Genomic DNA, 27,899 nt, shown 5'->3' with positions numbered 1-27,899 from the left:
CCGATCCATTAATATTGCATTCTCAACCCCTGGGACCTCCACTGAAGGGAGATGGCGCGGATCAATAACCGCCTGTTTAGTTTATAGGCAGCAGGGATATGTGCTTTTACGTAGCATGTCCCACTGTCACTTTGATTTAACTCAGGGGTCGAACACGGGTCGCTATCATACATTTATAAAAAAATTATTTAACACATGATATCTTCCACACATCTGTAATCGATGAGGACCTAATACAAATACACGTGGGCACTAACGTGGAACCCCAGACCAGGGTACGAGTTTAATCTTTCCAGAGCTACAGGGTCACAATGCGGTGTCTGTGACATCCCTCTACGATTCTTATTTATGTGGTTGTTAAAGTTCATATTTCATTACAAATCAGTGATGGTACCAGTTTGATTCAATACCAGGGTTTCCATTCGTCAACAGATACATTTCATGAAGAATGAGGAGATCCAGCAAAATAGAAAAACCTAGCAATGGCAAATGTGCATTTTTTTTTAAAAATTGGAAGAGAACATCTCATTGCAATTTCAAAAAGGCTCATAGCAGCAAATCTACCGAAAATTGTCACCCGACAGCAATTTCTCTTAATGCTACAGACCCATATAGCAACTTTCAGCTCATTATTCTGGATTTCCAACCTGCAACTTCACCATTTTCATTAATTCTCACAATTATCTCATTAAAAAAGAAAAAAAAAACTAATGAACTCATTGTACAATAGATGTCCATCAACGGACAGTAGGCAGTGCTAGCAGCTATAACCTCGGCTGTGAAAAATAGCCATTTTCACAGCCAACTGCACTTTCAGAAAAGACTTAAGATGACAATCAGTTACCTCAGAAAAGTTTGACCTAGGTTTTGCATTTGAGGAGTGAGTGGTGTTCATTTTGCACCCTGCGCACTCTTCAGTTATAGAATGTCCTCAAGTCACACAACCCCCCTGCATGGGTGAGGAGTGTGTAAAGGGAACCAGCCGGCTATGTCGTCGCGTTTCCCCGCCGATGAAAAGTTTTCTTTATGTCTCTCTCTGCACCAGAGAGCCCTGAGACCTGAGATAGGAGCAAATCTCTCATTCATCAGCTGACTGAAGTTATTCAGGCTTGAAGGCATTGATATGCAAACAGGACGGTTCAGCGCAGGTCCGCAGAACAGGCCTTTATCCAAAAAAGCCCTGGCTCCATTCCTGATACATTTCTGTGTCACTTACACAATGACCCCCCTGTCAATGGTCCATGTGAGCGTCTGGCTCCACTGAGGGTGCATAGGTTTCAAATACGCATGGATTAGGCCCAACCCGGATATCGAGATGGATGGGCGAATGTCACCCCTTCAGATCTTTACACTCCTAATGAAAGAAACTGGTGACCCTTGCTGAGGAGGTCAAGTGGTCTCACTCAAGCGGGAGGGAAATGGCTGCTTGTGGACTGACCGCTAGTTTGCCAGCCTGCGTACAGGCCACTGCTGCAGGTTCAAGTCTGAAATTTCACTGTCCATTCTGGAAGAAAGAAAATACATAGAAATGCTCTACTTAACTGTTTAATTCCTTTTATTGGTTATTTTTGATTACAGTTTTAAACTCTCGCAACAGTGATTTTTCAAGCTCTAAATGTTTGACCCCTTTTATTACATTCATACATTTGGAATGTCTTTCTCTAGAATCAGCAAAGATAAATCCTGCCATCACATGACCAAAACAAAGAAAAGTAAAATGTGTGTTAACATTGGATAATTAGAACCAATGGTGATGTTGAAGCTGGTGGGATTGTCATTCATTTTCCAGGTCATAAAACACAGTAACAAATTGAATCTTGACCTTATGATAGATTAAGAAATCAGGGGGTCTCTAAAAATGTTTCACATGTAATGGTTGGTGGGACATGTCTGTTTCAAATAATGTGGTAATCCATTCTTTTTGTCGTCAGTATAGTTCAGTCATAACCACAAATGTCAACCTCATGGTGCCATTCGTAGAAAAAAAATCATTGAATACAAAATTTCATGCCAATCCATCGCAGTAGACGTTAAGTTTTTTCCAGAGCGTGGTATTTCAGTTTGAGAGCTGGACTTCTTTGATTTCACGTTCAGATTTTGTGATACTTACACTCAAACCCCTGTGCTCACACTCTGCTGTACCCTGCTTGAGCTTAGATTTGCTTTGCCTGTGGTCAAACTGTGCAAGTCTTTCAAAATTGCCCAACCGATAGAATACCAGGTGTAGTGTCGTTTTTCCTGTGCGCGCACCAATTGGAAGCTGGTGTTTAAATTAAACTGGTCAGGGCGGGAGTGCATGAACTCTGTTAAAGTAGTCGTAGTCATCACTACATATGGAATTCAAGTGGTTGGGGAATTTTGACAGACTTGTTGCACAAAAGTATCCAACCGCAGAAGAAAAAAATTCCAAAAGCAGAGGAGCTGAAGCTGGAGAGCAGGAAATCTGTGCTACCGACAAAATATGTGACTGCAAGCGCACAAGCAGAGCGAATCTAAGCAGAAGCAGGGGCTATTTGAGTGCGAGTGCAGGGTTTTGAGTGAAAGCATTACAAAATCTGAACGTGAAATAATTAAGTCCTGCGCTCAAACTGAAATTCAAATCTCTTGAATGAAAATAGGAAAAGCACCCCCTAGTTGGGATAGTTCAGACTGGAGCCACTCTGGGAGCATAGTTAAATAATATGAATGTTGAGGTGGATTAATGAGTGCAGACTTATGTAAATAAAAAAAAAGGGTATAATACGGTATAATTTTGTTTAAAGTTTAGGCTCCATGCTCCTCAGTCGTTACTGAACTCCTGCCACTGATGCACTCATGGAAACCCTCTGAATAAGCACTAAAATGCTCGGCCTTGTTTTCAGTGACCGAACTGAACACAAGCCTTTTCTGTTCCTACAGACCAACAGCCACACACGGCCCCATCTACTGTCCACGTTCCCTTTTAATGGCCAACGCAACATCTTCTCTCGCTCCTGAAGTGACTGGAGCAACTGGTCACCGCTCTGCTCCGCCACTCGCTCCCCTCTCTGTGGAGGTCAGGATCAGCCCTCCGGCCTGCCCAGGGGTCAGAGTTCAAAGTGCATTCCGCCACCAGAGTCACTTAAGGTCACTCGGCCATCATATGCAGAGGGTTATTCTCAGTACAGAGAAGAAAATGATTAATCTGCTACTGCACTTCTGTAATGGACTCATTTACTTTGAATGATAGAGCTAAATTAGTCATTATAGAGCGAATTGCTTAGGGAGTAACCTTTTGTGTGACATAATTATGCATGGTCCCTCATGTCTTGCTGGATTGCAGCCGAGTGTGAATGTGGCGGGATTTCAATCAGCAACCAAATGATACATCAGTGTGACATGTAGATCGCTCGGTGTAACACAAGCTGAAATGAAGCGTAGGTTTAATGAAACAACTGCCCGACAGTGATTCCTTCGCGGGTGGGGTGTGTCCTGGTGGTCACTTAATAGAAGAGTCATCTGTTGCCCTTTGACCTCCGAGTATGAAAATGTCAGGAAGAGGGAGAGCGCTGCTGTCAGACACACATACCTGAGTCAGACACCTTAACTCCATCACTCTCAACACCGTGATCCTTTATTTACATTTACCAAATTTTTCTAATTTCGGTAAAATCGTCAGCTCTACATTTTTGTATTTATTCCTCGTTGCCTAGATAATAAAAGCTCAATACTGGCCACATTCTGAAATAGTTTTCACATAACTATCACGTTAACACTGTGCCACAAGTTGACAGCTTCTTGGCTAACAAGGCAACATGAAAACAGGCACCGCTGCTGTGGAAACCACTTCAAGAGAGGCATCGTAAAATGAAAGATCAAGCAGAGTTGCTACTAATCAAGTGTAAAACACCACTCGCAGATTACTGATTAGATCTGCAGGGCCACAGGCCTCGAGACCAGAAGTCATGTAGAGTGTTGATGTTTCATGTTGGAAAGTCAATGAAATCTCCACGGAGATGCAAAACAACCACAGAGAGACTTAGAGACAACTGCAAACGATGCAAAATGACCAGAGAGTTACAAAGACTGACCACAGAGACACATGCAGGCTTTTAGGATAATTTCAAAAAAATATGAAGGAATAGGGGACTGGTGTGTAAGAATGCAATGTCTGAGTCAGGTGCTCTGGACATTCGCTGGACTTTTACCTGCCAGCCCTCAAGTAAAATGTCTGGAGAATGTCCAAGGAAGCCAGTGGGAGACAGCAGGAAAATTCAGATTCACAGCGACTGAGTGGGTGTGTTGATATTTCCAATACGTGATCGATGCAAAACTAAAAAAAAATATATACATCTTAAGGATGATACACGTAGAAGACACCAACGAAGATGTCCACTTTGAAAGACAACAATATTCGAGTGCTTTTGTTGATAATGGCAGACGCAGGTGTTGATGAGCTATACACAAAAATATATGATCCAACTGGGTCTGGACATTTTCACATCGGAAAACAAGTAGGGAAGCAAAACAACCACAAAGACACAAACCACAGGGAGATACAAAATGACAACAAACAATCGCAAAACCATAAAATACGACCAACGTAACCACAAAAACACAAAAGGAATACAGAGATCATGGGCTGTATATAAAGATGACAACACGTGTCCACTTCCTCTGATGCAAAAAAACCCATTACATTTCACCCCGTTTCTATAGCATCAAATAACCAATAAAAAACGAACTTGCTGCAAATAATGAACCCTTGAACAAACATCAGCATAAGAACGACATCAAATGACAGAATCCATCTTTGAGAAAAATGTATCAGATGTGAACCAACCACATAAAGACAAAAAATGACCACAAAATATCTGAAAAAGGATTTTCATAAATAACTGCATCTCTTTCACTCTGTCAGTCTTGCTCCTATCTAGGTGGCCACAGGTTGATAGTTTCATTATCTGCCCATGTCTGAGGACTATTTGGACTAAATGTTTATTCATACATTTTCTAATTGGAATATTTAACGTTGTAAATAAACAGTCACTGTATACAGAGAAGCAGGGCTGTAAATTTGATCCATAACATCCCATTCACACCCCTGGAGGGACGACCCTATAAATGTGGTGATTGAACTATTGAGACCAGTTGTTCAGAGTGAGACGACTGGTGAATCTCACTCCAACGCTGTTAAGTGGAACTCAAAAAAGAGGTGAACCTGTAATCAAAGCCTCGCACATCAGAAAAGTGTTCTCGGTCTGTTTATTGTAACCGCCTGAATGGATGCCAAATCATACAGCCTGTGATTGGTTTAATATGAGGCCTCCTCCGCTTTAACGGGCAAGCTTCAAATTAGAAGAAGCTGCTGGGTTATGGCTTCGAGAGGCGCATTCCTGCAGCGAAGCAAAGAGGATTTGCACCCGTGTTTCCTCTCTAATTAGCAGATCAATGGGGGGGAACAAAGATGTGTAGCATGCATTAATTACAAATCACCGAGACTAAACTCAAGTTCCTGCGCTGCATGCTCGTATGTGCCTTTTTCCATTTGAGCAGCCTCCTCGTGACAGTTTGTTTAATGAATGGTTGCTCTCATTGATTCCACCATATGTTCAGCTAGAGTCAGTTCTAGCCAAAAGGTTCATTTTGTACTGGATGGCGGTTCAGTCGTTCCACAGTCAGAATAATGGAGGAGACAGAGAGAGTAGAGAAACAGAACCAATTTAAAAAAAGATTGATTTGATTAGCTGTGTTAATGATGTTAGAGAACAAGTTGTCTTTCAATGTAAAAAAGTGCTGAGTTAAGGAAAAAATACGGGTGGACAGCAGAGCCATCAACCTGCCCTGAGGGAGGGTCATTAACACCTAATGAAGCTGACCCCTCAGTGGGTATCTATGGACGACCTTTGACCCTTAAAGTGCATGTCAAGCCCATGGAAGGGATAAATTCTTAGAGACAGGCAAGTGGTCATACTGGGGTTATGTAGTTATTTTTGATAATGAACCGTGGCTACCAATCATTAATGAGTCATTGCTTCATTATTACTTGGAATGCTATAGAGTAATTGCATAGAAATGCTAAATAATTTTACACAACACAACTTTATCTATGTGTGAATGAATCTCAGTGGTTGTTGTCTTACCAAAAGCCGAACTTTAACTGAAGCATAAAACAAAAATTGATAAAAAATAGTTAATAGAAAAATAAGAAAATTATATAAAAAAAAAAAGATTGAATATGTTCAGCTTCACCGAAACAAAAAGATAATTACCTTATTTGTTTAGAATTTATTGGTTAGGATTAATATTTTGAATTCTTTATGTTTTGTTCCATACAATTCTAAAAACGTTATTACAGAGACTTCTTGGAGTTAAGATAAGAAACCTGATCGACCCCCCACCTCGCCTGCTCACTCTTCCTCTCCTTCATTATAGTTTCCACAGTGTTCATTAGCCTGCTGTGCCGGAGCACAACTCCGTGTTAGGGACCTGCCATTACACAGCTGTTCCTGGATCCTGTGCTCTCTCACAATTCAACACCCGGCTCACTCCACAGACAGCATGGGAGACTTTTAAGTCTGTACACAAATGTATTCAGAGTATAATCTGTGATGTTTTATTTGTGGGATTTTATCACTTTCATAGTTTCCTTGCTGCCAAGTGCTTTTTACCTCCGGCAAGCACATTATGTTTTCATTTGTTTGTTTTTCCTGTTTGTTAGCAGGACTACACGAGAAGCGCTGAACAGATTTCAACAAAACTTGATGGTAGGATGTGGTTTGGGTCAGGGAAGGACCCAATAAATTTTGGTGCGGCTCTGGATCAGAGGCAGATTCATGGTTGTTTGTTTTTTCCAACTTTCTATAACATTGCGAGAAGGGGCGTTAAACATTTTCGTTGATTTTTCTCAGAGAATAGTCCATTGATCTTGATGAAAAAAAAATTAGGCCTGTTTAGAGGACTGGTATTCGTGAGTGTGTGAACTTTGTCGCAGATCCAAATAAAAATCTGGGTCTGGTGAATTTGAAATGTGGTTTCATAAGGGAACTGTTGGAGCATGTGCTCTATTCTGAGTGGCGACCTAGTTCCGTTTGTATTCCTGCACTGCGACTCAAACTGTGCAGGCTACAATGTGATGTTATTTTGGATGCATCGTCTGTTGCTGAGGTTTCTTCACTTTCTCTCATAATATTAGCGCCGTCATTCCTCCTTGTCAAATGGGATTTATTAAGTGCATCACTTCCTGCGTAGGTTGATTTATTATATATGGGGCTTAAACTTATATGAAAATGTCATTTGCAGTTGCACACACACACACACACACACACACACACACACCATCTCAACCCTCACTCTGTACTTCCCTTCCTCCCTTTGTTTTTCCCTCTGCACCCGAAGGTAAATTAGATGCCATTCCACATAACAGATGTCCGGGGAGCCTTGAGTACTAGAGTCTCCCTCTGAACGCTCTCTTAGGTCAGATGGGGTTTCCTCTGCTGAGGTGAAGGAGATCGTCTTAAGGGACCTGATCTCGTTTCAGCAGCAATGGGTACGTTGCAGGGAAGAAAAGCAGAAAAGTATATGGTTGTATGGAAAGAAAAAAAAAAAAGAGATTTTCTTTATTACACCCACTCATCAATGTTATTGCTGCTGCTGCCGCTGTTAAGCTCTTTTCGGTTTATTGGACAAGTGATCCGTGATTTGTTACTTTTTCTTCGTGTTATGTAGAAGAGTGAGACGTAATCTATACAACATGTTTGTCCTGGCAGTTTGCAGTATGCTGCAGACAGCTGAGACTGAATACATAGTTTGTCGATACTGGTCATTTTTTGACATTTGTGTTTCTTCTTCGGTTTGGTCTTTTTATTGAATCTATCAATTATTTTACTAAATATATGTGTTACATAAAAGAGCAGCATTTCAATTTTATTTTTTTGGTGCACAGATATCCATTTTAAATTCTGACAAGCTCCAAAAACTAACAAAAATCTATCAAAGGGTTCCCAGACAATTCAAAAATATATAAAAAAAGCAATACATTACTTAGAGTGATACTCAGAAGAAAGCATACCTCCACCAAGGCCCAACAGTCCCCTACATTCAATATAGGTTCATCAAATTTCACATAATTTTAGATATCAGCCGCCTAAATATGCAAAAAATCTTTTAGTGTAATCAGTAAAAAACACCCTATCACACAAAGTGAAATAAAATTCATTGATGCACCCTTATGGGCCGGTCCGCAACTAAGTTTAATGGGATCTTTATCCTTTTCCCAACCTTCGACCAAGTTTTGTGGAAATCTGTTCATCAGTTTTTCTGTAATCCTGCTTACAGATCAAATAAACTAGAATGATGTAGAGTGCATGCCTTCGCCAAAACACCAACAGTCCCTTTAAATCAATCAAACTGCACCAAAGTTCACACATCTATAGTTACAGTTCCTTACATTTGCTCAACCTTTTTTCTCAAGATACGTGAAATATTCTCTGAGAAAATGGTGAAATGTGACACACACAAAGAATCCTGGATCTGCACCAAAGTTGTTCCCATCTAACCCACACCACATCCTTCCACCAAGTTTCATGGAAATCTTTTTAGTTGATTGTTCAATCTGCTTACTTAATATTTGTCTCAGTCAAGGACCACCATGAAAATTTGTCTAAAACTAGTGCTGTTTCGCCTTTTTGTTAAAGTGTAGCTTCTCATGCTGACACTCTTTCTTCTCTCTGAATGTCAGTCGCTCGGTCCAGAAACAGAGTCAGTCTGAAAAAAAAGAAAAAAAGATCAAGCTTTATTATCTCCACTGATTACCCGGACCCATCGGAGGCAGTGTCCTCTTCCTGTGTACTGCTGGGAGCCAGGCTACAGTTAATTCCCACTTTGGAGCCAGAGATGGGAACAATATCACTTCTCATCCCTCGGGTGGGCCTGACAGAGGACCAGATCGCCTCCCGGAGTCTCATTATTTAATATCAGGGCGCTTTACTCAGAGGCTGCGAGGAGGTCAGAGATTTATGGTCGCTGTTCAATAAGAAGCAAGTCACACGCACGAGGAAACGCGAAGGCAGAGACACACCGGCCCAGGATTTACGGACACAGGTTTCTGCTGCAGAGAGGCTGGAAGGAGATACAGAGATAAAGAGACGGATCGGTGCAGATTCACACAGGACACGTGGGTAAAAGGTGATGGAGAAAGAGCGGTAGAGTAAAAGAACGAGATGAGGGCGAGGAGGAATGAGTCCAGGTCTGGCGTTCAATGCAGCGGAGAGAAATAAAACGAAAGGTCCCAAGAAAAATAGAAATCGTCGGCCACACACATTTTCCATCCCTCTCTTTCTTTCCTGAAAAGCAGAGCTAGAAGATCGCCAGCTATGACGACAAACAGATGTGCATATCAGTCACAATTTAAATCATTAATAAAGAATATGATACAGTATGATTGCACTGACAATAAAGTCACAATTACTCCTCATCTGCTGCAAAAATATCACGTTTTTTCTGACCATAATGGCCGTGCACTGCAGCTTTGCTTTTTTCTGTCATTGAGGTTGGTGCAGACATCAGACTGACATCCTTTGGTTTGGGGGATAAGACAAACCAGAAATGAATGCAAATAAAATGTTTTTGCCATTAACCCAAATTAATATAAGTAGTGCTCCGTGGATGAGGAAATGCTGGAAAGACAAACATGACCACTGACGTCCTTACTTTTTAATCATATGAAACGACTGCTCTGATGTTACTGATGTTCCAATAATAGGCATTTAAATCTTCAGTTGGCTCATAAGCACTGTCTCGAATTTTCAAATAAAAGGAATATAAAGCACTGATATGTGAACATGTTCCACAATGAAGGTTCTTTTTCATACTTGGAGATGAATAATAGATGTAAAACTCAGGCATCGTCCTGAGGTGAACTTCACTTCTTGGAAACAAACAATAGGCTTTAAGATTGGACTGAAATACCACAACAGTATTCGACCATTTGATAAAATCCATCATCGGCATGAGCCAGTGTTATTCCTCATCGGTAAGTTGTTGAGTTTAACATTTAGTTTTTTCTCAGTTTGTGGTGATGTCCGAATGTTTCGTGAAGTTTTTATACCCTATATAGCGCACTTATTGTTTCCCATAATGCATCGTGACAAATAGCGTGCAACTGATGGTCACTTACAGAGGAATATCTCCCATCATGCATTGCACTCGCGGCTAAGAGATGAGGTTTGTTTCTAAATTTACAAATGGTTATTCAACATGATTTTTTTTTACATTAAAGTATTAATACCAAGTTTAGAATAAACATTTAGAATTTATTGCTGTACGTTGTAATCCTGCGACAATGGCATCATTACCAGCGCAGAGAAAATGCATGCTAACATTTACATTAAGTGCAGAGCTCCTCTCTGCCTAATGCTGTGTTCATAACATCATCAGAATTTTTCTGAAAGCTATGATATTGATCCAATTTAAGGGCACAAATTTTCCAAAATGCCTCCAAAAGCAAGCAAACACTGATGTCTCTAGTAAACCAATAAGGTATATCAGTGAAATATATTGCTTTTAAACAGTCAAAAGTCGATAATCAGAATTTACTTCTCACTGGTAAACTATTGAGTATTCATTATAACAATTCAAGATAACACATTGGGAAGTGCTACTGAATAATGTTGTAATCTTAATATATAAAATGTTAGAATTGAACGCCACCTTTAATACAGACCATCACTATTTTAGTAGCCTTCAGAAATCCATACTGTTCAAAATCTAATCCATACATTCTGTCCAGGCCACCACAACATGCTCCATATGCCATAAGGCTGAGACACTTCACATTCCCAGAGATCAATAGGCAGCCTGGACAACCGTAATCCCCCCACCCCCAACACTCCCATGATGCAGTCAATCCCCCCACCCTGATCTGAGAGGCTGACACTAACGCACAGGTAATAGAGCACATCGTAACCAGAACATGAACAGCCGCCGCAGGCAGGATCAATAGGCAGCTAAAGGAACAGGTAATATGATATTGACGGACCCGCAATTACAAGGATGGCAGAGCAGATGCATGTGCTTTTTATGTCTGCGTGTACGTGTGTGTCCGTCGTGTCCCCGCAACCGCCCATGCATGCATGCGCGGCTGAATTAATATATCTTTTTACAACACAAATGTATCTCTGGCCAACTTGACATGCCTTTGCGTTCGTAACAGCCACTCTCCCGGCTGCAGCTCGCCTGCGTTGATCAGTCGGACACAGTGGAGTGGTCCTGAGGCCTAAAGGAAATCAATTACACAGTGACTATTTGGTTAATATCAGGACTGCACTGGCACTTATTCCTCATATATTACATCAAACAAGCAGGGAAATGATCTTCTGAAGATGAATTTGCTTTCAAGTCTCTAATGTGGAGAAATGCCTATATTGCGTATGACAATCTGTGATGTAAGCTCTGTTGACAGAACTGAGCCGTAACCAGCTCTTACAATGAAAATCCGTAGACGTGATTATTCCTACACAAAGGTATGTAATCTCTAGGCCAGAGTGAAACACCAGAAGTCCAACTCTGGTGGTCCGGAGTGTAACGTCAGTGACAGTGGAGGGGAAAACGACTGCGGGGTCAAAATAAATGTCCCAAATCAGGCGAGCTGGAGTCTTCTAATCCAAATATAACAGACATCTGTGTAGCTTCAATAAAACAGACCCGTTTTTAAAGACAGACAGAGACGGTGAGCCGGCATGGAGGTCAGTATCAAGTGACCAAACACAGCCAGAGGGTAAAGGAGACACACACACAGAGGTAAAATTGTTGTATTTAAGCTCCTAAAGCCCAAAGAGCCACCGCCCGAATGCAAGTCTGCCGCCTTCACAGACTTAATCATGGGCTGAGGCTGATAGAGTGACACACGGGTCAAACTCAGGGGAGGAGATATAAAATAAAAGACAGTGAAGTTGTCCTGATGGAGCCATTAGGATTCCCTCCGTGCTGTAGGTCTGAACTAACCTGTCATCCCCAGTTCTGGCATCTGATCTAAGGACAGACATGTCACTGCATACAGAGCTGAAGGTTAGGGCCAGGTCTGCCCACCCAGGAAGCACCAGCACCTACTCTCACTGCCAACTGCTCCGCTCATGTCTTCATCTGCTCCGTCTGTCTCTTAATCAAGCCTTGATTGAATTTTCACATTTACATAAATAGACAAGAGGCAGTACGCTCATCAAGACGAGTTGAACGCCAAGGTGGTCTCGGTGGGGTTTGAGACCCCCGTGAGGGGTGAAATGTCAGGGTGAGGCTGCCGCTAAGTGTCAAAGACAACTATGTCAAATAAAATAAGTTCAAAATTCCCGTCCAGGAGGACCTGACATTATACAACAGGTACAAAAAGTAGCTCTGTGACCCATATTATGTCGAATGTCAGTTTTAATAAATAATAATCTGATAATCGCCTTTTTAATAAGAGTTTTCAAGGTATGATAAGACAAAGAATTACAAAGAAATGAAAAATCTTCATTGCAGTTAATTCTGCCAACTACTGGAGCTTGTCTTATAAGAGCTAGGGTTTAGGAGAGCATTCGATTAGAATGTGGCAAATAACTGAAAAACTGGTTACAGACTTTCATCAACTGAAATTCAATTTACAGTATTTTTATAATAAAGTGTGTTTTATTTTAAAGTTGCCAAGATGCCCTATCCAGAAATCTGTATTATTTTAATTATATAAATAGGGCAATCACTCAAATTTTCCTAATGCATTTTTGTTTTTAATTAAAGCAATTGCAGAAATTCTCTCAAACATACAGATGAGACAGTTACACACACTGAAGGAGAAACATGTGTGTGTGTGTAAGTTGACTGCTGTAATTCATTTAATAAAAAGAACAATCCTATTTTTTTAGCGTCATAAAGCCATGTTTTCCAACTTATTAGGCTTGTGTATAATATATATAATGTATATTGAAGTATATGTATATTGAATGTGCACAGTCCATTTTGCTTTTATTGTATGTGTGTATTTGAAGTGTGTGCATGTTTATTTTTCATATTGTCATTGACTTCAAAACATTACCCTAATAAGTCTACTTTCATTAATACAGCAATGCGTCATCATACGCAAGGAAGACAACTGCAAACAAGTAAACAGGATTTGAAAGATTCAAAAAGTTAAAATCATGCAGTTTTTTTTAGAAAATATTATAGAAAGTTGTGAAAAATATTATTCTCTTATAACCCTTTAATTTTGCTTGTGACCTTTTTGAGTCCTGTACAGGAAATACTTTGTATAAAATCAACCTCTTGTTTTAAGTATTTAACTTGATCAGTATTCAGTAACTCAGTTGCTTGCTCGCAGTATAATTTCTTGTCTCCACTGTTACATTCTTAAATCGCTCCATCTGTCTGGTCTCCTCTTAGCGGCTTCCTCTGTTAAATCCAGATACTCAGTATTTCCATTTATTCACTTATTTAGCCGAGCGTGACATATTCTTACTCCCCCTTTGATCGAGACTGTTATTAACTTCTTTTGTCAAACTGCTGTTGACATCCTATTAACCCTGGCAGAGCCACCCACACACTGACTCTCCATACATCTCCCTCCTCTGTACCACAGCATCGAGCCCCAGGAGCCTGACTGGTTATTACTGGGGGAACACGGCCCTTCCCAGTCACATTCATCCCTCCCAGTCTCTGCTGGTCTGGACCGGCTGCAGAGGTTCCACTAATGTGCTTCAGTACATGATGGCCCTGGCTGGGATGGGGCCATAATTCATTCCATTCCTTTTTATTAAACCCATAGCCACACTGTTATTAGTGCTCGGTGTGTGGAGCTGCTCTGTAAAAGCATGATGTCTTCCATATGTGATGTTACAACCATCCCAAGGAGAGATGACTGGGAGACACAGATGAGACGGAGCATTTTCCCCTCTGTAATGGCAGTTCGGTTTGAAGAAGGCCTTTGTGACATCCAGGGTTTAGAGTGGAGGGGCTCGCTCGTATGCAGGCATCTAATGTTTCAGTGCAGAACAGAGATGCAGGACGTACTATGGTCATTTATGCTTTACCGACTTTGATCATTTTCTGTTCTACAAAAATACTTTACATTTTCATGGAATTAATCTTCACAACCTCTGGAGAAAATGTACAAATATTTATTTATTATTAACAACTTTTCTACTTCAGTAAAAGAAAGAAGGTACTTGCTTTTAAATGTACTGAAACCCATTACCTAATGCAACGTTCCACTATGTCATTAACTGTGTGTACTATATATTTAGTTTAATACAAGAATAATACAGACAGGCAAAGCTTTAACAAAAATGTAGTGGTAAAAGTACTTATTTGCTGATATATGTAGTGGAGTAAAAGTTAATAGAACTTAAAATAAATCTACCTTAGTACGGAAACACGAAAATGTAATCGCATACCTCCACTGCAGAAATAAATCAAACTTGCAGTAAAAAACGTTTTCGGTTATCTTTTTAGTGCGATGCATAAATACAACTAAAAAGCATAAATACTGAATAAAACCAATACACTTATAAATCTCAACTTTTAAAGTCACTTAACAGTTTATATTTAATTTGTCCAATTCGCAAAACCAAAGGGATGAATCAACAAGTTGGTTTTATGGGACATCATGAGGGAAGCTTGCTAACCAGCCTCTGACTGTAGCTTCGTAGTCAGAGTTATGGAAAAGTTCTCAGTGAAAAAAAATCTATTTCTCAAATCCACTATTCATTTCATATTTCATTCTCAGTGCATCATCGAGGGTCACGCAACACTGGAGTGAATAATATTAAGAAATATGAATGAGATTATGTACAGACTGTGATAGTCTGGTAGATTAATGAGCTTTCAGACAGAGAAAATTAATGACTCTTTAAAATCCAACACAAACAGCAGAGATGAATTGTTAACGGCCTGAATAACTTTGAGATCATGAGAAAAGGAACAACAGCTCCGGTTAGTCTCAGCATATTAAATCCTTTAGTCAACAGATCCTAACTGTGATAAGTGAAAAGGAGAGAGACACCTAAAACTGCACAGGGAACATAAACCTGATCATATTTTGTTACTGATTTTCTTGGACCTCAACTTCCAATGTTCATTTGACTTTTCCATCCATTAGCGATACTGTTTATTCATCACACAAAAAGGGGGCTGGAGCCAATCCCAGCTGACATAAGGGGGGGGAGGGGCGGGATACACCCTGGACATAAACAACTATTTATGCTCACATTCAGCCATCACAGACTTGGATGTCACCGACTTTGTTTACATGAACAGCAATCTTTCGATATTAACCCGATTAGGACACTGCTATGTAAACAGAATTTTCTGAGGTCATTCCGAGAGCAAGCAATAATCAAATTAAGACGTGGAGTATTACAACCTTAGTCACCTCATGCAGACATGTGATTTTGCATTTTGCATCATCGACATACGACAGTTACCAACTGTTTGACGACACCTGTCCTGACTTATACTGTAAACTAAATGGAAAAGTAACAAAAGATTGAAAAGACTTTAAAAGGATAGTAGCATCGTGCATTGAACTATTGCAGGTGGTTTTAAAACTTTGGCAGGAAGGTTGGACGTACGAGGTGAAGTTGACACAAGTCACTATCGGACTATGCTCTGTAACGGGAATATTAATGGAATACGCCAACAGCAAATCATGTAAACATCATAGAAACATCTTTTCTTAATCAGACTGAGGTCAACGATCACATTCGGAAAACAAGGGAGGATCCAGATGCAGATGCGCACGAGGACTGGATCAAACAAAGTCTTACCTTCACGGGTAAAGGTACAGGCGGTGGAATCAGGAGCAGGGATCCACAGAAGAGACGGCGAGGTCAAACAGACGAAACTGGACAGAAAACCTCACGACGACAATGGTGAATTCTCACTGATGGAGTAAGAAGATCCAGTGGAAAGACAAGAGAGTGACGAGGACGCAGGTGAGAGGAATCAGGGCGGGGCATGTAATCAGGTGCAGGTGGTCAAGAGGAAGTTGAGTCACCGATAACGTGACTCAGGTGGGACAGGAAGTGAGGGTCAAAATAAAACAGGAAATGAGGGATAACTAACAGGTAAATTAACAGAGTCTGATTTGAGCCCATTTCATGTTTCTGCGTGAATTTCCCCTCTGCAGCTGGTACGGTATTAGAGAAAGAGGGAGGTGCACCAACCATGTGTGATTTATTGATGGCATTATTATTGTAGAACTTAATAAAAAAAAGTTCTTCAACTCGAGCAGAATTGTGACATCAATAATCATATTGTTGATGTCCATATAAAAAGTCATTGTCTATCTAATTCACCGATGGAACTTTCCCAAATTTCTATATTCTTTTATGAACAACAGAGAGAATTTGTGTCCATGTGTCGAAGCCGCACAGATGATGTTTTATACAGAAAATCCGTCCCACACGCCATAAAACCAGCACCTTAACAAAGCGACGCGGAAATAATTTAACAATCAACCTATAAATGTCCTTATTGTCACACAGCGTGAAACAGTGTCCTGCTTTGTACGATTTTTAAGGGGGGGGGGGCGACGCTGCAGAATATAGTGATTTCATTGTTCGATGAAACACATGTGGCAAAGAAATGAAAGCTTCTGTTGCATATATCACTCGGCAATAATTGAAAAAACGTGTTTCTCTCCTCATTTGAGGAAAAAAGTTTTGAAGGATTTTTTTTCAACGTGAGCACTTGAGGTCAAATCTGGAGCGAGATATTTTTTGTCAGGGCTTGTCAGAGGGGAACTGCCTAAACAGTGGATGTTGTGAGGATGGTTGTGATAGAGCGGGACAACAGGACAGACTTTGATGTCGCTGAATTACAGCTCCAGGTCTTTCCACAGTTAAAGTGATGAATGGATGAAAATGTCTCTGGGTAGCATTAAATTGACAGTGGCTGTATATCAGGAGGGATTTTGGGCCTAGTGGATAAAAAGTTTGAACTGAGGGACGCACGGTGAATCGATAGTAAAAACCACATATATATACACACACACATACTCAGATTTAAACACACAGTGTGGATGACTGAACACACACACACTGCAAATCTTACAACTTATACATAAAATATTAAATTCAGGACGAGCAGAAGTACAATCCAGTGTCGTTCATACTAATATACCTCATACCAGACATTTGTGTGTGTGTGTGTGTGTGTGTTTGTGTGCTTGCGTGTGCTTGCGTGGGTATGGTCCACTGGTCCAGAATGAAATACTTTAAACAACTATTGGATGATACCAAGTCATCTGGTGCATACATTCATCTTCCCCTTGGTAATCTGTTGATTGTCGATCTAGTGCCATCATCTTGTTGAGTTTGTCCCATGTTTCAGTTTATGATCAAATACATTAAAAAAATTAACCCATACCAGCATTAGCTGCACTTTGTCTTTAATACTATTTAGTTAATATTCACTGAGTTTATTAAAGAAGGTTAGAGAAGTAGTTACACGCAAGTGAGATGAATAAAAATGGAAACAGGATTAGTGGGTGCTGTTTTAATCAAAAGAATCCAAAGAGGACTCTAGAGAAATAAAGATACAATTATGCAACTATATTTAAAACAAAATGCCTACTGACAATGTTCTTTTCTAGTGACAATTCTAGTACATTTTGAGTAAATATTAATATTATTATTGTCATGATTCATTATATTACTTTTAAAATATGTTTCCATGTAAACACAATTTAAGTTTTATGGAATTAATTATGTATTATAGTACAAATGTACTGTGTTATAATGCATATTTTGCACATATTTGAACATACTTTTTATGTATATTTTATATTTTATATTTCTATTATCATTTATTGTAATTCTTTATTATCGAGTTTTTCTGTATGTATTAATATTCTTGGTTGGAGCAACTGTAGCAAAACCCAATTTCCTCAGGATATCAATAGAGTTTTTCTGATTCTGATTAAATATGAATTAATTTATATATTATCATTGCATAGCCACTTCACAACCTGACCTACAATGATGGCACCAAACAGTAATTTCTCCACCCATGATCCATCCTCTGCTGATTCCCCTCCACTAATCTGGATGAAAGCCAGAACTGTGCGAGCCAGACAGCAGGGAGACAGGGAACATGCGTAGGTGGAGGTGTCTGTTTTGTGAAATGAAAGCAGCATCTAGACCAAAGGTGAATCAAAACAACAGCACTTTAATATTCTGTAACATCCAGTAACAGCGTGAACATGTTCGCTGCAGACCCACTGCAACTGAAAAGAGCTTTTGTGTCATTTAACCCATGTCATTTTAAGTTTCCTCTCTTTTTGAGTTTTAAATGTCATGTAATGTGATGTTTCCTCTGCAAAAGTCAGTTATTAGAACATCAAACAGGCTGTCGTAGCCATTACATGACCACGGCGACAACGTTCCTCCCATTACCTCAACATGGTGGCATAATGGCGGGAGCTGACATCATGCATGCCTCATCCGTGCTGCTTTTCAACAGCACGTTATTAACATCTCTTAAGGTTTCCCCTGCAGCCGTGTAACCCCCGTCTCCTCTGGACATGACAAGAGACGGAGCGCATTGTTCGAGCAGAGCCCAGTCGGATGGCTGCGGCTGTGAGCGGCAGCAGCGGTGGCGGTGCAGCAGCGACAGCGCAGCCAGTCACACAGGTGGCAGGGAAATTACAGAGTGCGCATACTTGTAGTTTGGACGTCTTCCATTTCTGGAAGCCAATAAAGACTGCACAGGCAGCTGCCAGCGACTGCGAAAGCTATACTTGGATGTAGAAGCTCGGGCCGTGCCAAGATATTGCTCACTTTGCACGGTCATACAGTACAATGTGTTTTAATGGTCTGATTCAATAAAATAATGATGATAGGTACTAAAGGATCCTCGTAGAATTTCCCTGTTTGGAACTGGTGCAGATTATTTCACTTTTAACAATAGCATCATTGTGTTTCCATGCGTGCGCTCATATGCGTGCATACTTGCTTGTGCTTTGGTTTACCAACCTAAATGCTACAACTTGTCTACCCACTTCCTGTGCAGCAAATTACAACACTGTAAACCCACACTGTGCACTAGTAGTTTGGGAGCATTACATGCAGATATGGTTTCTTAGACTTCCTAAAGACAAAATGGTCATTTAAGATCAAACTATGAGTTTGTGCTGCTCTGCTGTTGGACGAAGAACACAGAGAACGATGAGGAAATATGTATCTGTCACATCCTTTCGATTCCCCCGGCTCTAATAGGAGTTGTCTTGGTGTGTTTGTGTTGTGTTTGTGTTGCCATGCCTCTCCGCAGTTACCGGTGTCTTTACTTCCTCTTCTCCTCTCAGGTTTTAAACAGGGGGAGCAGCTTAACCACAAAACGCCCATCTGGTGCCATCATGGAGGTCCAGTGGACAGCTGCTGAATTAAAACAGTCTTTGAGGAAGCATTTGTATGGGACCACTATTTTTAATACTGATTTTTAGATTTGTAAAAGAATCTGCAAATGCATTTACACATTTATCTAAACATTCACAGCTCTATGCGCCTATTTGCTGATTTGAACACATGAATGAATCTCAATGCATTTGCACATCTCAGCACACGTTTGTGGATGCTTTTGCACATGTGTAAATCTTATCACGCACACACAGATTAAGATAGAGACACACAACTCTCCACACACCCACACAAATGGTATTGCTACAATATTGGCCCCATATATTTGCCTTTGAGACAATGAATACAGTAACAGTACACACACCTAACTGTATGGAATCATGCATGGCACACACTCTGACACACACACACACACACACACACACACAGTCGTGTCTCCATGACTTCAGAGGACATTACTTTGACTTACAGTGATTTACCGAAGACTTACTCTAACCTTAACCATAGTTACTACTTGCCTACCCCTAACCTTAACCTGACTTAATCTTAATAAAAACCTTAACCTTAACCTTAACCTTAACCTTAACCTTAGCCTAAACCTAACACGAAACTAACCTTAACTTTAACCAAACATCAACCTAACCTTAACTTTAGCCTAACCTTAACCTACATTTAACCTTTACTTAACCTAAAACATGTCTCAGCCAGTAAACAGATTTGGGTCCCCACAACATGGTAATACCTGGACTAAACACACACACACAGTGAAATGATAGATTAAATGATAGATTATTACTGGAGGAGTGGTCAGACGGCTGCAGACCCTCCAGGGAGCTGACCTGAGGCAGAGGGGCCATCCAATCAAAGCACATTCCTGCAGCGTCTGTGCCCTGTAGGTACTTCCATATTTTGTCGGTGAATAAAGTCCAGCCAGCAGAAGCGACGATCAGGACCTTAGGTGACTGCTCATGAAGTTAAAATCACTTCGGAGGAGCCAGCTGAACATTGGCTCGAAGTATGATTGATGACAGATTAACACAGACTATGGATTCATTCTGAATAAATCATTGAACCCAAAGTAAATTTCACTTGATTTATCTGATGGTGTTTTACTGTGCCGCTGTGATTGATGGACTCACAAACTGCGGTGTGAAAAACCTAATGAAATTAGAATTTGAAATTTCATTTCATTTGAATAAGCAGCCGCGGCTGTGAATTGCAAATCGATTCCTCCTGCATAGGTAAATGTTCAGTGTTTAATCAGTCCAGTTCCACATTATACAACATTACACAAAGTCCATCAATACTCTCATGGAACATTACACATGAGGCTGTCGGCTGAGAGATAATCTCACCGTGTTGACTTTGTGTTATTATGTTGTAAAATGTCTGCTACTACATTGTTTTATCGGAGATTAGAAACCACAGAGTCGCGTCAGCAGACATATTACTGCCAGAAAATCAACATCAGTCACGGGGAAGAGTTATCCGATCCAAACACCCCGACCATGAGGATTAGTCACTGCGGAAGAGGAACGAGGCCGCGTGGGGGTTTACTGCTACACCTTTTCACCACCCCCACTCAAGTCTTTGAGACAGTATCACGTGTCAAATCCAGCTTTGTGCAATCAAAACCAAACCAGGAAACTGTCAAAGTCATCTGAGCAAACCTGTCTGAGAGCGGATCCCCTGCTGTGGGTGACGACTGGGAAAGATTATCAAGCCTGAGATGCAGGGATATGTTTCACAGTGGAGAAATGACCCGTGTGGTGTACAAATACAGTATGATGTGTATGAGTGTGTCAGTGCGTGTGTATTACTGAGTGTGTATTGTGCAGTCCCATTCTGCGTATATAGAGCTCTGGGGGGGAAAAATTTAGAGACCACTGCAGAGTTATCAGTTTCTCTGGTTTGACTATGTATTTAGCCTATAATGCACATTTTAGTTCTATTCTTTAAACTACTGACAACATGTATGTCAAATTCCAAAGTAACCAGATGCTGGAATGTAATGTCTGCCACACATTTAAAGATGCAGATTTTAGAAAGCTCTTAATTTTTTCCTGGAGCTGTAGATTTTTACCGTGGTAAAATAAATTGTAGACTTTGCAGGTTTCATCCTGGGGAACATTACGTCAGCTCTACCAGCACAATAGGTAAATAAATACGATTTTTAGACCTTTCCAACGAGTAATATCCAAATATTTTAGAATATGAAGAATTGGGCTGTGAAAAATTACATTTAATTTAATTAATTAATCAATTAAATTTGAATTAGTTCAATAGCTGCGTATGTATAGGATTTTTGAAAGAAAGACAATGCTTCATTTGTTAGAAGTTTATTTGTTGTTAATTCTGAAAACGTTTATTATTTAGTTGTGATAATTCAGACTGCATTTGAAGGCAACACCGGAGTCTCGCAGATGTTATCGCGAGACAACAGCTTTGCCGCGACAAACGCTTCATTAACAAACCCAGGTAAATACATAATATATAAACATAACTGAAACTGTAAAGTAAAGAGTTATAACATGTATAATATCATCACTCCTAGTTGTCAATTCTAAGTTTTATAACACTAAACAAGTCACATTAGCTTTGTTCTACTCCTAGCTAATGTTAGCCAACAAGCTAACACTTGGTTATTCGTTCTGAGCTAATGTCTTAGGTTTAAGCTAGCTTTAGAAAAAGGAAAATGTTTGAATGGTTTTATTAACATGTTAACTCTTGTTGTTTTATTTCATTTGTTTCATTTAATGCAGAATCTGTAAATGTGACCAAAACCAAACAGGGACCATCTGTTAAAAAGAACCAAAATGGCTGCTTATCAGAGCTACATCGCCATCTCTGAGCTTCATCCCAACTTCTCTCATCCGGTGAGTGATGATGATTTGATATCTGATCAGCAACAGCTCTTAAATTAAAACCAGTTTTTAATGGGCCTGAATATGTTTTTCAATAATTTTGTATCTACGTTGGTGGATCTGCTCTTCTGATTTTGTTCTGTAACATGTGTTGAACTATTTGATATAAACGCGTCTGTTCTCACTGTCATCGCCCTGTTAATGTTTTATCTTCACCAGAAAGTGTCCGGCATGATCATCTGGAAAACCGACGTGAAAAGCTTCCCTGACAGGAAAAGTTGGTATTTGTTAAATATGTATCAGTGCACCTCAGATCTTCTTATTCCTCTTAAACACCTCTGCACCTCGGTGTCCTGAACACCAGCACCCTCTTCTGGACGGTTACATATCCACAATACATCTCTGCCAGCTTTTCTCTTTTCCTTTTTTTTTTTTATCAATTTAATGGAGCGCTCACTGAACCTGTGTGTCTGGATTCCAGATGTTGGTGCGGACAGATTCACTTTTGGCTTCACTATCAAGGACTCGCCTGACTTTTTCATTAATGTGGCAGCCTGGGGAAGCGATGGCTACATCAACGGCCTCTCCAACAGCTTCAGCATTGGAGACTGTGGTGAGGAAGTTACTGTGAAAGCCCCCATGAGCTTCGAAGACACTTAAGATTCTGGCAAAAATATTAATCTAGTTATTCAGTCATTCACAGTAGATGCCTTAGATGTGTTTTAGATTCACATATAGGTTCTAGTTTATCAAAAAAGAACAAAAGGAATCTTCGCTCATGTTCATCTTTGACCACTTTTCTTGTTTACTTCAAAACCTACTGATTTTGAGAATTAAATATTAATCAATTAAGCCCAGATAATGATATCTGTTGATTTTTGAATTATTGATTAGACAAAAATGATGATAAATTGACATTATATGAGGTGTTTCTTTATTTGCAATGAAAATCAAGCTACTCAAAAGCAATATAGTAACTTTATCAATTAGAAAAAGTTAAATACTTAAACAAATAAATTTAGCAATGATGCAATGAAAATTAGAACAAGTTACACATTGAAATGTTTTAACACAAAATTGTTTCTTATTCTTTCAAGTCATCGTTGAAAATCCGTTGGTTGCCAACAAAGACCCAGAGAAAGATGAGCGATTCTATCCCACAACGCCAAGGTAATTAAAAACATCACTCGTCATCCCGTTCATCCTGTGGTGCTTTCAGGAAACTGGAGGCAAACAAGGGTACCAGGATGCAATGCTGTTTAAACTATGATGTAACCGTGTGTAATGTCTGATGATTGTGTCAAAGGACTCGGTGGTTCAGAGGCCTGCGTCTGTTCTCAGTCTCTACAGGCTCCTGTTGACGGAGGCTCACTCCCAGGTGTCCCTGTGTGCCGACATGGACACCATCGACAGACTGCTGCCACTCATCCACCTGCCAGCGAAGGACTCCAGAGACTTTTACACACTGGGAGACATAGTGGCCAACGGGCAGCAGCTGGATGGCACAGTGGTCAATATACTGGCTGCAGTGAAATCGGTAAGGGCATGGTAAAGCTGCAGTCCTTCAGTATAAATAGGACTTAAGATGTTCACATTTAAGCTGTTTTCAGACATTCACTTAACTCAAGGGATGTTCCTGTAAAATATCTGAAGCAGGAAAATCTCCGCAGCTTTCACAGCGAGTGAGTCGGCTCGCTGATGAAACTTTTAACATGCGACAGACACAAATCTGGAAGAACACTAATACCTCAGGATAAAAATGATGCTGATGGTGCCATACCCGTAGAAGACACCTGATGAAGATGTCAATGACAATCTCCTGTTGCATTCCTCATATATGAACTCCAGAAACTGTCCACAAAATTGGGTCCAGATATTTTCCAGCGTTCATGTCTGAAAACGGCTTAAGTTTTCATCAATCTGCCTCAACAGTTCCCTACACTTCCCCACATTTCCCAAAAGGCTTTTCTATGTTACATTGAAAGAGTGGAGAAATTGTGATGTTAACCGATGGTTTTTTTCCAGTGCAGTGAAATGTAAATGTTTGAGAAAAACACTATAGTGTGCTGTACCTAACAGTAAAAAGGATCTTAAGGATAGTTCAACACTTTAAGAAATGCGGTTATTTGCCTGATTACCAGAAGTGAAATGAAAATATTATTACTGCTTTAGGGTGAATGTTTCCGTTAAACCATATAAGCTGAGGGTTGTGAGTTTAAATCCTGCAGGAAGAATTTTAATGAGAACTGTGGTCACAGTGTGAACTCAAAATAAGTCCTCGTTGTTGACTCAAACACGGCCATTACATTTTTGGGACGTGATTAATTATTGCAATGTTTTCAGTGTTTTCCAGGAAATATGCAGAATATTGACAATCTCCATATTAAACTCAAATATCACAACGTTTTACTAATGTTCACTCTACAGGAATGAACCAGGACGTATTTTCCAGCTTTTCTCACACACTGATTGCATTAGATAGCGGTTTCTCAGCTGTCTTTCTCTCCACACTCAGTTCAACTATGGTGGAAAATCGGCTGTAAAAGTTTCCCGAGCTGAAAAACAACATTAAAAAGGGGGGAAGGGTTCCAATGTAACATTTTGAAAGTCGGTCGTGGAAAAGTCATGGAAGTTGCCACTGAAGTCGCGGTGGGAAGCCTTGATACAGGACGTTTTTTGACCATGAGCACATATGCAGAGCAAATGTTAAAAATCAAACATGTCAGACTTTTCTAAATTTGCTGAATTCATATCTTGTAAATTGCCTAATAGACGACATTGAGTGTTTGGTCTGTGCAGTAACGTGAGGGTATGCGTGTTGTTTGCCTGGAACATACCAAACTCACCATAAAGCCCCTGAAGATGTGTCTGTAAGTTCACAGAGAGGTTAGATCCTTCATGAAAAGACGATCCTGCGATATGACATGATTGTGTTTACGTTTTCAGACCGGGGAGCCAAGGCTGTTCACCACTTCAGATGGACGCAAAGGCCAGAGGCTGGAAGTGAAGCTCTTTGACGACTCCGTCTCATCCTTCCCCGTCGTCTGGTGCGTCACGGCAGTTTAGTCGATTGGAAAATGAATAAATATTTATTGCTTTTGTTGCCTCTGTGCCATATTCCATCTTATTGGGCGACTCGGATCGCCACCGTGCTTCTTTAGGTTACTATAAATGGACTTTGGTGACATGAATCTGAGCTGCATGTGTGTTTGATTTTCACTGTGCCCTCCCCTGAGTTACTCCCTGACCTCTGCTTCACTCACAGCTGGGACAGAGAAGCCATTCAGTTTGCTCAAACCTGGATACCCAAGGAGACGGGTAGGTTAGCGGCTGCCGCTCACTCACAGCCACAGAGGGAATCTGTATTGAGCTGTTTTTCCAGCCTGTCATGTCCCATTAGCATACGGCACTGACGAGAGACATGGGAGTGGATATTTGAGATGTGATTTTCTGTTTGTGTTTGAGGTAACTTACTGTTGTTTTAACTTCGACTCCTCATTCGAAGTTCTCTTCATCGCCGACGCAAAGATCAGCTTTGACAGCTTCCGCAGTGGCATGACAGCGAGCGTTAACTCGAAAACCATTATCACTGTGAACCCCGGTAAGATATTACAGCAACATTTACAAAAACGAGGGATCTGATACGACTGTTTATTGTGCAATTAATCAAATACAAATGTCAAATACTGTAGTGTGAATCAAACCACCGGGATGTGGTTGTGCAGTGTAGGAAAAAGAATATCCTCTCCCCGCTGTGCGAGAAGAATCTTTTCAGCGAGGAATATGTGTCACGGTCAATCATCATTTGCTCTCAGACACCAGGGAGGCCAGCCTGCTGTTCAGCTACGCCAAACAAGTGTCGGAGTCTGGAGCTCTGGATCAAGATGAGAAGCCAGAGGACGTTCCCGGTGGGTTACTCTCAAGTTCTGAGGCCAGTGTGGCTGAAATCATGTTTTTTTTTCCTTGTGATATTCTACTGTGTAATTCTCCGATTGTCTGCAGCTCCTGTGAAACGACCAAAACTAACAATCCATTGATACAACAAGCACTGGCTGTGTGGCCTGTGTAGCGTATTCCTCTGAGCCATGGGCCTACACACTAATCTAAAAACTCTTACAAACCCAAAATTGGGCCACACTTTCACAGCCACTAACATGTTTCTTCTCGAAAAGAACCCAAGTAGTTTTAGCTCCTAACCCTAACCCTCTCCACCCAACAATTTTAGTTAATTCATAAGCTTTTTGAAAATGTTACTATATATTTGTCAGGCTTTATTATTAAGATTTATCTTCTATAGGTCCGAATTGGACTCAACGCTATACAACACGTTTTTTCAAGCGCCTTGTTAAAAATGTCAAAACCGGAGGTAACACATTAAATTAACAGATGACGAAGTGGCGACTGCAGACTGTGTTACCGCCTTGGTTATAAAGAAAGTGGCTGCAGACATGGACGTGTTGCTGCTTTTGTCCCTGCAGTGGATTCCATCGTCGACGTGTACACGGTGACCCAGCTGAAGCAGAAGGCCCACGAGAGTGCTGAGGTTTTCTTTGGAATCACGTACAGCTTCATCTCCAAACTCGACCTCGACTCCTCTGTTTCCAAAGTCATCAAGACACGGTGGTGAGCTCACACAAGCTGAGAGCGTGGATACTTTATCAAAATAAAGATCCTTTTTTTCTTTGGTCCATGAACAAATCCCTCCATTACTTTTGTCTCCTGTCTCAGCTCCAGGTGTAAGTTCCAGGTGACTGAGGATGCACAGAGTTGTACCAACCAGCTGTGCACAGGGACGGATCAGGGGCTGTCAGCCACCACAGGCTTCGATCTGCTGGTGGACCTCACGGATCACACCGGCACCCTGCACGCCTGCACCCTCAGAGGTCCAGTGGCAGAGAAGACACTTGGCTGCACAGTTAGTACCAATTTACAGAAGGATGGTTATTCAGATGAGCTCTTAATGTAGTAGGAACGTTCAGGAATAAAACATGAGAAGAAAGATGCATCCTGATACATGTTGGAAATATGTTCAACTAAGTTTTTTTATTTCAAACCCTTGAAAGGTTCTGCATCTACTTCACTGTAGATAAACGTCTCCGTTTCATCTGTTGCAGGCAAAAGAGTTCACCAGTCTGACCGACGATGAGCGAACGGGAAAGAAGTGGAAATTTCTTTTGGAGAGATGCAAAGTATACGTGAAGGTACAGAAGCCTCTGATCCTCTGCCGTGCCACGTCAGTGTTCAAAGCAAATCACATGTTCAAATCCCTACACTGTTGTAGATCCTGCCTTCCACTAAGACGAGGAGCGGGATCAGGGGAGAGGTGATCGCCTGCTCTCTGTCCGACCCCGGGGAGGTGAAACAGCACATGTCTGCCCTGTTGAGCCTCTGATCAACACACACACACACACACACCACCACCACCAGCCGAGCACGAAAACGTTATATTATCATAGTTGTCTGTTTTACCTGCTGTTAGCTGCTGTTCTGATGAAGATGTGGACAAGGGAAATAGTCATTTGTATTTTGTGGATAAATGCATCTTGTGCATTATTTATTTAACCTATTTAATTTATACATTTAAGAATGTTCTGTTGGTTTAACTGCTTTTTGTTAAATAAATTAACCTATTCATTTATATTCATTTCAATATATCTATTTATTTTTATTTATATAATTTATATTTATTTATATG

General features: G+C 40.6%; 1 protein-coding gene across 2 annotated transcripts; it reads left to right on the top strand.

The window, feature by feature from the left end:
• Positions 1-21,744: 21,744 nt before the first annotated feature.
• meiob (meiosis specific with OB-fold) lies at positions 21,745-27,825 on the top strand. Of its 2 annotated transcripts, XM_035146108.2 has the most exons (14): positions 21,745-21,818; positions 22,103-22,216; positions 22,424-22,481; positions 22,686-22,817; positions 23,302-23,374; positions 23,546-23,741; positions 25,151-25,251; positions 25,470-25,522; positions 25,710-25,805; positions 26,020-26,112; positions 26,683-26,827; positions 26,933-27,119; positions 27,319-27,405; positions 27,486-27,825. In XM_035146108.2, the coding sequence occupies exons 2-14, from the start codon at positions 22,157-22,159 to the stop codon at positions 27,594-27,596; spliced, it is 1,392 nt and encodes a 463-aa protein (XP_035001999.1). In that variant the 5' UTR covers positions 21,745-21,818; positions 22,103-22,156; the 3' UTR covers positions 27,597-27,825. The 2 variants fall into 2 exon arrangements, with proteins under 2 accessions (XP_035001999.1, XP_047194335.1); XM_047338379.1 differs by lacking the exon at positions 21,745-21,818 and having other exon boundaries at positions 22,154-22,216; positions 22,428-22,481.
• Positions 27,826-27,899: the final 74 nt, after the last annotated feature.

Source organism: Hippoglossus stenolepis, chromosome 21 (genome assembly GCF_022539355.2).
Source record: "Hippoglossus stenolepis isolate QCI-W04-F060 chromosome 21, HSTE1.2, whole genome shotgun sequence".
In the NCBI taxonomy this organism is placed as follows: Eukaryota; Metazoa; Chordata; class Actinopteri; order Pleuronectiformes; family Pleuronectidae; genus Hippoglossus; species Hippoglossus stenolepis.
The sequence above is the reverse complement of the archived record's forward strand: the minus strand, read 5'-3'. Positions and strand labels throughout refer to the sequence as shown.